Source organism: Sparus aurata, chromosome 11 (assembly GCF_900880675.1).
Source record: "Sparus aurata chromosome 11, fSpaAur1.1, whole genome shotgun sequence".
Classification (NCBI taxonomy): Eukaryota; Metazoa; Chordata; class Actinopteri; order Spariformes; family Sparidae; genus Sparus; species Sparus aurata.
In genome coordinates, this window is record NC_044197.1 from 15,061,928 (window position 1) to 15,073,204 (window position 11,277).

At 38.9% G+C, this 11,277-nt stretch overlaps 1 protein-coding gene across 6 annotated transcripts; it reads left to right on the forward strand.

Moving 5' to 3' along the window:
- The first annotated feature begins 55 nt into the window (after positions 1-55).
- On the forward strand, positions 56-8,885 carry cdkn2c (cyclin-dependent kinase inhibitor 2C (p18, inhibits CDK4)). 6 transcript variants are annotated; one of them, XM_030432493.1, is made up of 6 exons: positions 64-78; positions 214-294; positions 605-682; positions 1,801-1,930; positions 3,518-3,875; positions 8,133-8,885. In XM_030432493.1, exons 4-6 carry the CDS (start codon positions 1,802-1,804, stop codon positions 8,135-8,137), a joined length of 492 nt encoding a protein of 163 aa, XP_030288353.1. In that variant the 5' UTR covers positions 64-78; positions 214-294; positions 605-682; position 1,801; the 3' UTR covers positions 8,138-8,885. The 6 variants fall into 6 exon arrangements, with proteins under 6 accessions (XP_030288354.1, XP_030288357.1, XP_030288353.1 ...); XM_030432494.1 differs by lacking the exon at positions 214-294 and having other exon boundaries at positions 56-78; XM_030432492.1 differs by lacking the exon at positions 64-78 and having other exon boundaries at positions 101-294.
- Positions 8,886-11,277: the final 2,392 nt, after the last annotated feature.

Consider the following 11,277-nt stretch of genomic DNA (forward strand, 5'->3'; position numbering starts at 1 on the left):
ACAGCATCACACGTTCTCCTCCGCGTGTCCCGCCTATCATCTGGCGTTTCATCCAATCACGCCATCTCATCGCTTTGGGTAAGAATTTTGAATTTTATGAAACTGTTTACTCAGTTAAACTGTTAGGGCAAACATCCCTCCTTCCAACAGATAATCTACGCTTCAGTTCAAACCATAATTTTTGCAATGTCACTGACGATCGTCTTTTTTTAGGCGCCTCTCGGTGGAGTCTGTGCCAACGTTTGAAAGTGAATCCAATTGGACTGTGACAGTGCGGCTCATGGAGGACCATCGGTGTGTTTATATTTGAATAACGACGTATTTCTCGCCTAACACGTGCGATCCGTGGGCAGCTCGGTCTTTTCCCTCTTATCACTCAGCGCGCTGTGCAGGCGGACGCCAGGCTATTATGAGAAGAATACCGAAACCCGCTTTTTATTAATATATATATATATAAATATTATACTTTGGAAAAATCATTTGAAAATGAGCGGGAAGTGACTGTTAATGACATCACACTTGTGTTTACATGCGTGGATGTCACCAGCTTATGTTAATTCATTGCTTCTGATGTCGTGGTGTTATTTTCCTGTTGCTTCTTCAGCGCTCGTCTCGGTGGGATGGCATCCGATGACGGGTTACACGGTGGAAGGCTCGCGTTATGGTTTTAATCACAGTGAAAGTAAGTGTGTGTTTTACTCGATTATCACTCCTGCAAATTTAAGCTTCGATCGCTTAATATTTTTTTTCTTATCTATGATGATACTTATTTTAGCCGCAGGTAGTTTATATCATCTGTGTGCAAAAATGCGTATGCTTGTTGTAAACACGTGCTGCTGCCACTGTGCGCACAAAGACACATACAGATGTTATTGCAATCGATTACATTACATGCATCTGCCACATATCCTTCTCTAAGCCTCTGATCACAAGACAGCCAGGCCTGCAAGACTGTGCGTGCTCCAGCAACACATGGAAAAATAATTGCTTTTACATTATTTCCATATGACAGTGACCTAAAATCGCAACAGACAGAATGAAAAATGCGTGTGACAGTCACTCATAGGCAGCAAGTAAATTAAATTTGAGTTTGGGGACTGAATTTGGGAATAATTGCACAGATCATAAAGCTAGTGGGATTTACTGCTCGTTTGGATACTGACTGAGCACTAAAAATATAAACAAAAGTAAAATGTAATATATTCACACACACACATATATATGTAGAAAGTAGAATATAAGCTGTGAAAGTGAAAAAGCATCGCCTATTATTGTGTAATGTGCAAATTCTTGGTTAAGGCTTGGTAAAGTAAACATAATGCATAATATCAAATAATTGTTGACTCTATTAACACTGGAGACAAGCTCAACCATGGAGATGTATGAGTTTATATGTATATATATTACCAGTTTCTTTCAATATTACATAAATAGTTTAAATGAAGTGAAATAGGTGATATGATTTACCGGTAATTGAAAAAACTCAGTTAATCTAAACATCGATATATTGCAAAAAAGGTAATCAAAGTAAATCTGTTTTGCTTCTTAAAACCTTTGTTGTATATTATTAAAAATATAAAATGTTGCTAGCAGGTCTAGTGAGATGTGGCTGTACACATGCCCTTATTTTTTTATTTTTTTGGTTTTGGTAAATCCAGCCCATGTGTGATGTAAGATGGGGGGATGGTGACTATATAAACATGGGTGGCACTGTATACTGGATTATTATATATCTCTACACAGACCATCAAAAACCTCGAGTTCTGTTTATTCATATATATTTTTCTTTTTTGTCACCAGAATGGCTGATGAGTTAGTTGACAAGCTTTGCAATGCATCTGCCAAGGGAGATCTATCCAAGGTTTTGCTTTTGCTGCAAGATGGAGCAGCTGTTAATGGATTAAATACATACAACAGAACTGCACTGCAGGTTAGTAGAAACCGCTTTTAAAGTAGTTTAAAAGTAGTACTGTCAAAGTGAACTTGGATAAATATATTTGTGGGTTGTTTTTTTTTAAATGTTTTCAACAGATTTTAGTTTGAGGACCCACATGTTTGACTTCCTCATTTGACTGTGCTACTGTAAAGGAGAGACAATCATATCTCATCTTGAAATATCCAGTCGATTTTGTTCATTATTATATCAAATGAAACAATGAAAATAGATGTACAAAGTTTTCAAAAGAATCTCTGTGTGTGTATCTGTGGATAGAGGGCAGAGGGGAGTTTGGACTTTGCAAAATGTCTGATACAGATGCATTAAGGCAGATTAGCTGCAAAACGAATCCAAATCGATCTGAAATTCCTATTTTTGCTGGTAATCATTTCAAGTCGATAACCATTCGCATATAGATTAATGTAAATGATTCTGTGTTTTGTTTGATGGAGCAATAAGATTATCTTTTATCTCTCAAAGCAGTGCCAGCTAAGATGTTGTACCTTTTTGATCCTGAGGAAGAAGTTATCAAGCTATATACCACAGAATCGTCTCGTTTTAGTTTTATTGGAGTAAAATAAAGGCATGCAACGGAGCAAAGTTAAATTTGAGGGTTACTAGAGGAGGAACAAAAGGGTTGGTCTCTGTCATAAGGAAATGGTGGATGAGGGCCTGTTCCTGCTTGCTGTATGCAGGGCTTCATTATTCTTTCTCTCTTTTCCAACAGTTTACACAATCTAGTTAGGCAGAAGTCAATAATACTACGCTAGTATGATTAACATTAACCCATTAGTACTACTAATCATCATTTTAATGACAAATGTAATAATTGCTTAAAACTGCAGAGTCATTCTAGGCTAGCACATTCCATATGCAGCTCTCATTTTGTTTTAATGTTTAAAAAGATGCACAGGCTGGTCTCTTTAAGACTGTTTACTGGGCATTATTAGCATTAATTGTCTATCTGGTGATGCATGATATATGATAGCTTAAAAAGGCTACCAAGTATAGTAATATAAAAGTAATTTGATCTGGTGGAATGTGCCTGACAAAATGTCGGTAGTGAGGTCCTCATCAGGAGGACATGGTGGATTACACAACATGTTTATGCTCGCTTTATACATGCCTAGATTATTCTTTCTTTCTTTTTTCTACAGTTTACACAATACATACAGGCAAAAGTCAATAATACTAAATTGGTATGATGAACTTTAACACATTATTACGACTACTTGTCATAATTTTAATGATAATATAATATTTTCTTAAAATGGCCAGTGGAAAAGCATTTTAGTCTAACTGCATTTAATTTGCAGCTCTCATTTTGTTTCAGTGTTAAAAGAAAAACCTAAACCACTCCCTGCTGTCTTTAAGCCAGATTGTGAAACGGCCATTATTAGCATAGCAGAATCTACAAGTGGTAACAGCCTGAATGCCATCAGCCTAATATTTCATGTCAATCTATCTAATAGCCTGAGTTTAGTTAGGCTGCAAGTGTCTGGACCAGCTGGTCCTGTCACATCTGTGCGACGTCATTCTCACTCATGTGTCTGTCTCCGCCCTCCTCCTGTCCGGGAGCAGGTGGTGAAGTTGGGGCACAGCCCTCTGGTCGAGGATCTTCTCGTGGCGGGAGCAGACCCCGACATACCTGACCCGGCGTGCGGTCTCACCGTGACGCACGACGCCGCACGCGATGGATTCATGGATACTGTGCGCGTGCTGGTGAAACACAGGGCAAAAGTGAACCTCGTGGATGTGAAAGGGAACCTGCCGCTGCACCTGGCTGCCAGGGAAGGTCACCTGGAGGTGGTGCGGCTGCTGACTGAACACACCGATGACTGCCAGGCACCCAACGGTGCCGGATACACCGCCAGGCAGCTCGCGCTCCAACGCGAGAAGATGGACGTTGTCCAATACATCGACGAGTATTTGAGCTCACGTGAGTACTGCTATCTCCAAATACAAGAAAATTCACGTGACATCTCTAAACGTACCAAAAGTGCTGGAGTTAGCTAACTGAGTAGGTTTATATGACGCTGTTGAGCTTTTTGTGGACATGTTACGAATAAAGAATATTTATCGCACTCAGTTAGAGCGAAACACATTGTCACTGTAAGAGAGTTTATAAGCCAATGTGATGAGGCTTAAAGGCCCATAGAGCAGCCGATATTAGCCTCTGTTGGAACTGCGCAGAGCATTTATTCTCAACCTGGGAGCCAAGACCCCCAAGAGGATTGTGACTTAACATCCAGAGGTCGCCATGGTTAGGGAAAACAAAACAAAAGAAAACAAAACAACAAAAACAAACGTTTCAGACTGAATAATTTTTACTATAGAACAGACCCATACTCAGTTTTTGGGGCCGATGGCCATAACGGAAAATTCCAACATCGATAGATCGGCTAATATATGCTTCACACATTTTTTTTTACAATTATCCATCAAATGTGGATCCCAAACAGTGTGTTTTACAGTTTTGACAACAAACTTTATTTTCTAAAATGACATCAGTGCAGGGAAACAACAAATATCAATGGAAATGTAATCATCATAGATTAAAACAAGCCTCTTTTTCTGCGGTATAATCTTTTTTTTAAATTACGTTTCATATCGGAAGACATATAAGCCGATTTATGTAAAAGGCTAATATCAGATGATAATATCAGCTAACTGAAGTATAAGCCAGGCTCTACTTTTAATATTCCATTTTCTGTACCAGTGATACATTTTGCCTTCAAATGAGAGAGAAAAAGAAAAAAAACACAAAAAAAAACATTGGAATGGAACAGAATAAAGAATTAATTAGTTTGTTGCTCAATAGTGAAAACGAAGAGGCTAGTAGCCGAGATTTTATTTACCTTTTTGTTACTCCAGATTATATATTAAAAGCAGCATATACGTTTCAATAAGGAAGAGATATTACATTTGAGTATAACAGGTAATAAGGGCGCTTAAACTGAGTTAACTCCTTTAGGCCTATAAGCTGCTTTTGATATGAAACCATCTGGGCAAATCGGGATGAAATGAAAGGAATCGGAGTCAGAAAAAACGTTACAGTGCGTCGCAAAACGAAGAAAACTCGTCTTTGGCTCCGCTAAAGAAGGTGCACAGAATATTCACAGCAGGAGTACATCCAGTGGTCGATTTATAAGGTACACATGTAGCCTGCAATCTACTGCATACGTCTACGAAGTTTATAATGCTCCGTTTTTGTCAGCATTGTTGGAAATGTGTAAATCTAATTAGCTGCGGCCTGTGTTAATTATAGATCTAATTAGCCTGTATTTTTATAATAGATTTATATGGGTCATTATTGTAGATCGCAGCGGCCAGCATACCGCCGCTAACAGACTTCTCTCCTATCTGAACTATCAGCTTACCTATATGATGGTGTCCAGAAATATGACCTTTATGAAATAATCAAAATTAATTGAACCATCTGCACAAACATGTGCGGGTGTTACAGCTTTATAAATTGTCAATTATTTTGATTTTTCATTTTGTGTGTGTGTGTGTGTGTGTGCCTCTAATGGGATCTGAAAGGTGCTGCTAAATGAGTGAGGGTTGCTCTGTAGACAGCTAATAGTGAACACTGTGTGCTGCCTGTTTACATGCGTGATGATAAATATTAGGTTGTTCATGTTTTTTAACACAAGATTGATTTTCACAATATAGCCTCTGACAACTGTCTGCTTATAAGTGAACCCTATTATTCACAGTCTCCAGCAAACTTAAAGATGGTATTCGAAAGCCAATAGCCAAATAACCACAAATTTCTTCTGATTTGTCTCAAACTAAGGTATCAATGAGCCTTTTGACGCCCACTTGAAACCTTTGAACTCATAATACCCTGTAATAACATTTCAGACTGTGGTGTCATGATGGAGGAGAAGTGATGCCATGAATCATTTCCATTTGAATGTGTGGTCCTGGCCGTGCTTTCATGCTTTTATTTTTGTTAAATAAAGGTTTGCAATATGAGTAGTCTGGCTGTCACAATACTCAGATGAAGCCTAGTCTTACTGTATAACATTACACAGCGTGCTCGACAAGACCGGCCCTGTCTAAAACAAGAACCTGTTACTCAGGCTGCACATTAGCTCGCCATTAACGGTATCAAAAGTGAAAGCCAGTCTCCCTGAAGCTGTTCCTCTGCTTCTTTCTGTGGCTTCGTTGTCTGTATCTCTCTGTGTGTGTGTATCTGTGTGTGTGTGTGTGTGTGTGTGTGTGTGTGTGTGTGTGTGTGTATGTGTGTGTGTGTGTGTGTGTGTATGCTTGTGTAGTTAATGGGAACTTCTTTTTACAGTCAGATCATGGGAAAGCACAGGGCTTAAGAGAATAAGGTCCCCAGAGCACAGTTTGAAGCTAGAAAGGTGGCCTGGTCTGCTAAATATTAACAAAGTTAAACAGTATGAAACTGTATTGTCCTTTAAGGTCAGTTTGTTTATTCAGTTTATTCAACAAAGAGAGTTTGTCTTCTGATTATAATATCATCTCCAAAATGACACAGAGCACCTTTGAAAAAAGGCTTTAACTCAGCACAGAGAGGGAATATTGTAACTGGCCTGTTTAACTCTGATAGCCCAGTGCAGAGTAAATCATGATCTGTTGGCTAAATCCTTCACGCATGTCATAAATACAATCTCGAACTGTATAGATTTCTCAGCCATATTGCCCAGCTCTTGGCCTGTTCTGCTTGGATTCAGTGTTTGGCGGCCTTAACATTCAAAAACAGGCAAATAAGTTTTAGGCCTACTTTACTTCCGATGACCTCATGGGGGTCACATCTCTAAACTATAAAATCCAAAGACACAGGAACAACACATTGTAAGAATAATAGTTCTTTCAGTGTGTCGTCTGTAACCTGTCTGCTCCAGGAGCGTGTGTGTGCATCTCCCCGCCTCGCACTGTCAAACGGTCCGGCGGCCCTGCAAACTGTTAATGTGTGACGCTGTGCACGCAGTCAGCACACTGCGCACTGATGAAGTGTGCGGGCTTTGTGTCCTTTGAACCCTAGTTTGGACATCGCAGTTTGTAACAGGCCAGCGATTTCGTTTTGAGTTATATCCTCAAATGTTTCCACGAGCGTCTCGACATTGTTTCGTTCTGATAATTGATTGATACTGATTGGCCGTAATGTCCTGGTCTGAGTTAAGGTGAAAAATGACACGTTAAGTAACGCTGAATTATATTTTCACAGACGCATTGGCTTATTCTCGGGTCCCTATCATTAACCCCCTGTCCTCTGTAATCTGTTGCGCTTTGCGCAGGTGTGTCCAGGTGACCTCAGACTGTTGAAGCCTCTTTTTACGAGCTGAAACTATATTTGAAATATTCAAAAGTTTCTTGTGTGGGTCGTCGTGTGTGAAGCCATGCCATGAAGGCCTGTGCTCAAGGCTGTGGAAGGAGTGGGGATACAGTTGAACACTGCAAAAAAGAGGAAGGAGGAGGAGGAGAAGGAGGAGGAGTTAACCATATAAGGAATTGAAACGGGCGTCATATGACGACGACTAAGCCGTATAGAGTTTGGATTGGCTGGGAGGAGTGACGAGGCCCTTCATGAAAAAAGACACGAAGAGGCATGAAGCAACGAGCCTGTCTGCGGCTCAAGCTGGTCATCAAAAAATAACTTTCTATTCTCTGTTGTGATCGCAGAGGCGAGGCAGCTCTATATTGAAGCAGGAAAAAACGTACAGATAAAGAGGGAAACTTTAAGAGATTAAATAATTAAATGGATTTAAAATAAGAATATAATAAAACAGAATCTATTAAGGATGAGACCAGAAAAAAGACACACATGATTACAGCCAACAGCACACACAGTAATAACACTTGAACTAATGTTGCAATACCATCTCAAGCAAAGAGAAAGCAGTGGTTTAATTACTAGTGGAAAAGCACTAACAGTAATGTAGTACTGTCAGCAATGCTATCAAAGCTTGTGGGAGAGTTATTTTGAGAAAAACTCATTTAATTTTATTTCTAAAATCACATTTTGGTCTTAATTTAAGTGAAATCATATTAGGTGTATTTCTTCTTTTAGCTGCATGGAGCTATGTGACATGGTATAATACACTCTGAAATAATAAGTATTGCACTTATTTATTATAACATTATTCGTGTCTGTGTTTGCATGAGGATGATAATTGTGATAAATCCATCTCTAAAAACATCTGTTTATATCTGTCTTTTACAGACTAGAAGAGGAGGCGGGTGAAGATGAGGCTGTCTTATGCTTCCGCCTTTCTACCTGTCTTTTTGGGGAAAAAAATGTGCTTACTAAGTCAGCTGCAGTTACACGGACTGTGTGAGCTTCATGTTTATACATTGCATTACTGGGATACCAGAAAACAATAAATACAATACTATTGATTGATATATGGAGGGGTGAGAGAAGTGGAAGTGACATTTGTCTTTACAGGAGAGCCAAAATAGTAAGTGATCATACTTTATCCTGACTTTGTTTATTAAATTCAGTCTTACATATTAACTTTATAAACATCTGGATGACAATTTGTTGTATTGTGACATTTATGAATATTTTAAACTCATTAACTGTGTTTGATGGACTTATTTGAGATTTTTAGTTTGGGGGTTTTTGATTCATGTGTGCAGTTTTGGCACGGAACAGCTCATCACAAGCTTTCATCACTCATTTCCAAAATGTCAGGGCGTTTTCTCCCCTTGATGTGTTAATGTTTGGTTTGTTTGTGAGCATAGACAGACGGAGTTTACAGAGCGACTGGGGAGCAGACACTAGGAGCAGATGCTGGTTTCAAATACAGGAAGTTATTTAGAGCAGGAAATAATGCTATATACACCCCTCTCTCCCCTCTGTCTGTCTTCCATTAATGTGAATGTAAAAATGAAAGCATAATATAATATTGCCAAAGCATTAGCAGTCCTGTATAGGTCATGTGACATAATAAAAGACATCAATTAAAATCCATGCTTGTTCACATTTTTATTTGTGTGTGTGTGAGAGAGAGAGAGAGAGAGAGAGAGAGAGAGAAAGGTGAGGTCCAGGTCATCACTTCCTTTCTTTCTTTGAAAAGACACAAAACGCGTTTATGTGTCACGCAGGAAGCTTCAGATCCTCACTGTCCTCACTGTAAATTCATGTCTTTGAATCCATCTTAATGGGTCACTGCGCGCAAAATGTGAAATTACCGGAAATCTTTGGAACAAGGGGAGTCTTCTCTTTGGTGAGACCGTCCTGATCGCAGACACTTTTCACTGTAAAGCAGTTAGTCATAAGTCTGGCACTGCGGTCTGCCATTAATAGGAAGCGGTGACAGGGAGGACCTTGGGATATGATATAGCTCATTGCTTAAACGACACGCTGCTGACGTTTTATTTCAGTGGAGTATTATAACGCGTTAACATTTCATTACTACAGTTGTGTCATATAGTGTTTATTGTTGTTGTTTTTTTAAGAACCCATCCACACCGGCATGACCATATTAATACAGGTTGTGTGTGTGTGTGTGTGTGTGTGTGTGTGTGTGTGTGATATATAATCCATCTTATAAATTATCTCTAGTGTGACTGAAGTGAGCTGTATTTCTTGGGCCTGATGATTGAGCCTAATCCTCCGAGCGCACTTTAATGTACACTCTTCAGTCACACATGCGCTCCTTGTTCTTTGCACTATAATAAAAAGACATAGAAGCAGAGATTATAGGCTACCTTATAGACGATGTAGGTCTATTGTGTTTCATATGACCGAACAGTTAAACGTGTTTATTCCTATCTCATAATATATATCAGACTTTGAAGCTTTGTCTGCCTGCTCATTTCTGCGTCCAGGGCCATTCGTTTATCTCAAAAGATAGGCTATTTTATTGTTCAGTATAGGTTATTTTGTTGAGAGTAACTAAAAAGTACATTACTCTACGCAGACGGTAATAGCGCAACGTAATGAAGGCAACCAGTAATACGTAATACAGTGCATTTTTAATGTAACTTGCCTAACACTGACCCAGTGACTACAAATGAATAGTCTGACAACACTTTGTCAGTCATCATGACTTCGCAGTGCAATCTAATTACAGCCACCATATGATTATGTCTTCTCCCCGTGAGTCGGTGTCACCGTGGCAAAAATGTGGGACTGGAGAGTGACCTTTGCCTTAACCTCCAAGCAACTTGACCCACTGACTCCAAATGAACAGGCCTACCATGATATATATCACCATACTGGCCTAAAAGACACATCTCTTCACATTGGATTTAGTGTTTTCTTTTTTTTTCTATTTTTATCTTCAGTATAGTATTTATACATTTAGTACTGACGTAGAAGCTATGAAAAAAAAAAAACATGTCTAAAAGTGCTATGACAATATCATATAAACAGATGCGTGTCATGTTAGATGGACGCTATTACTTCCACTGTTTACCATTAAGATATTTATGTAAAATAAACGAATTACACGGTGGCAATCAGCAATGGGTGTGAGACATTTTTGATGACAGAACTGAAAAGGTCGAACAAGAAAATAATGTCAGTTTCTTCAATTGTTTTATTATAATGCGACCCCGTGACACAAAATCAAAACCGAAACACATTGTTACATTGGGGAAAAAACCAGGACACTTGGAAATACATGTTGGTTTTGGTGGCGTCACCATCATCCAACATAAAGATGCGTGTCCCGTTCGATCAGTGTAGTAGCCAAGTAGTATTAGGTTGACCTTGGATTTGGAGCCATTGGGTCACATTAGGCTCCATGGAAGCTTTTAAAGAATACATGTTAAATAAATGAGCATTGCGTCATTTATACAGTCATTAATTGATGCTCCCTAAGAAAAATTCTTAAAGTATCTGATATTAAACGAAGGCTACATAAGTATCAAAAGCACACATTAAAAGCAAATTATGCAAATATTGACATATATATTGTGTAGGTTTCTTTAGGTCGACCGATATTCGTTCATGCGAAGAAAAAGAATAGGCTATATAATATAATTTATAAATGTGCAGCTTTGGCTCAGATGCAGCATGCGCTCTGCACAGTAACTAGTGGCACACAATGGAAATACTCCAGAAAAGGACGAGTACCTCAAAATTGTATTTAAGTGCAGTACTTGAGTAAATGTACTTTAGTTACATTCCAACTTAGCAATTAATGGGACGCGAGGACAGGGAGGAGGTCACGGTCCTCCCGATCCTGTCCAATCAGAGGTATAGAAGGCCTCCGTGTCAAATTATAGATTCAGTCAGAACATATGTATGTGTATCTGTATCTGTATAGAATGTCCCACTGAAAACTAACTTCACCATGTTGTCATTTATTTTATCAGGAGTTTTGCAATTTCGAAAATATGTCAAGCCAGACATC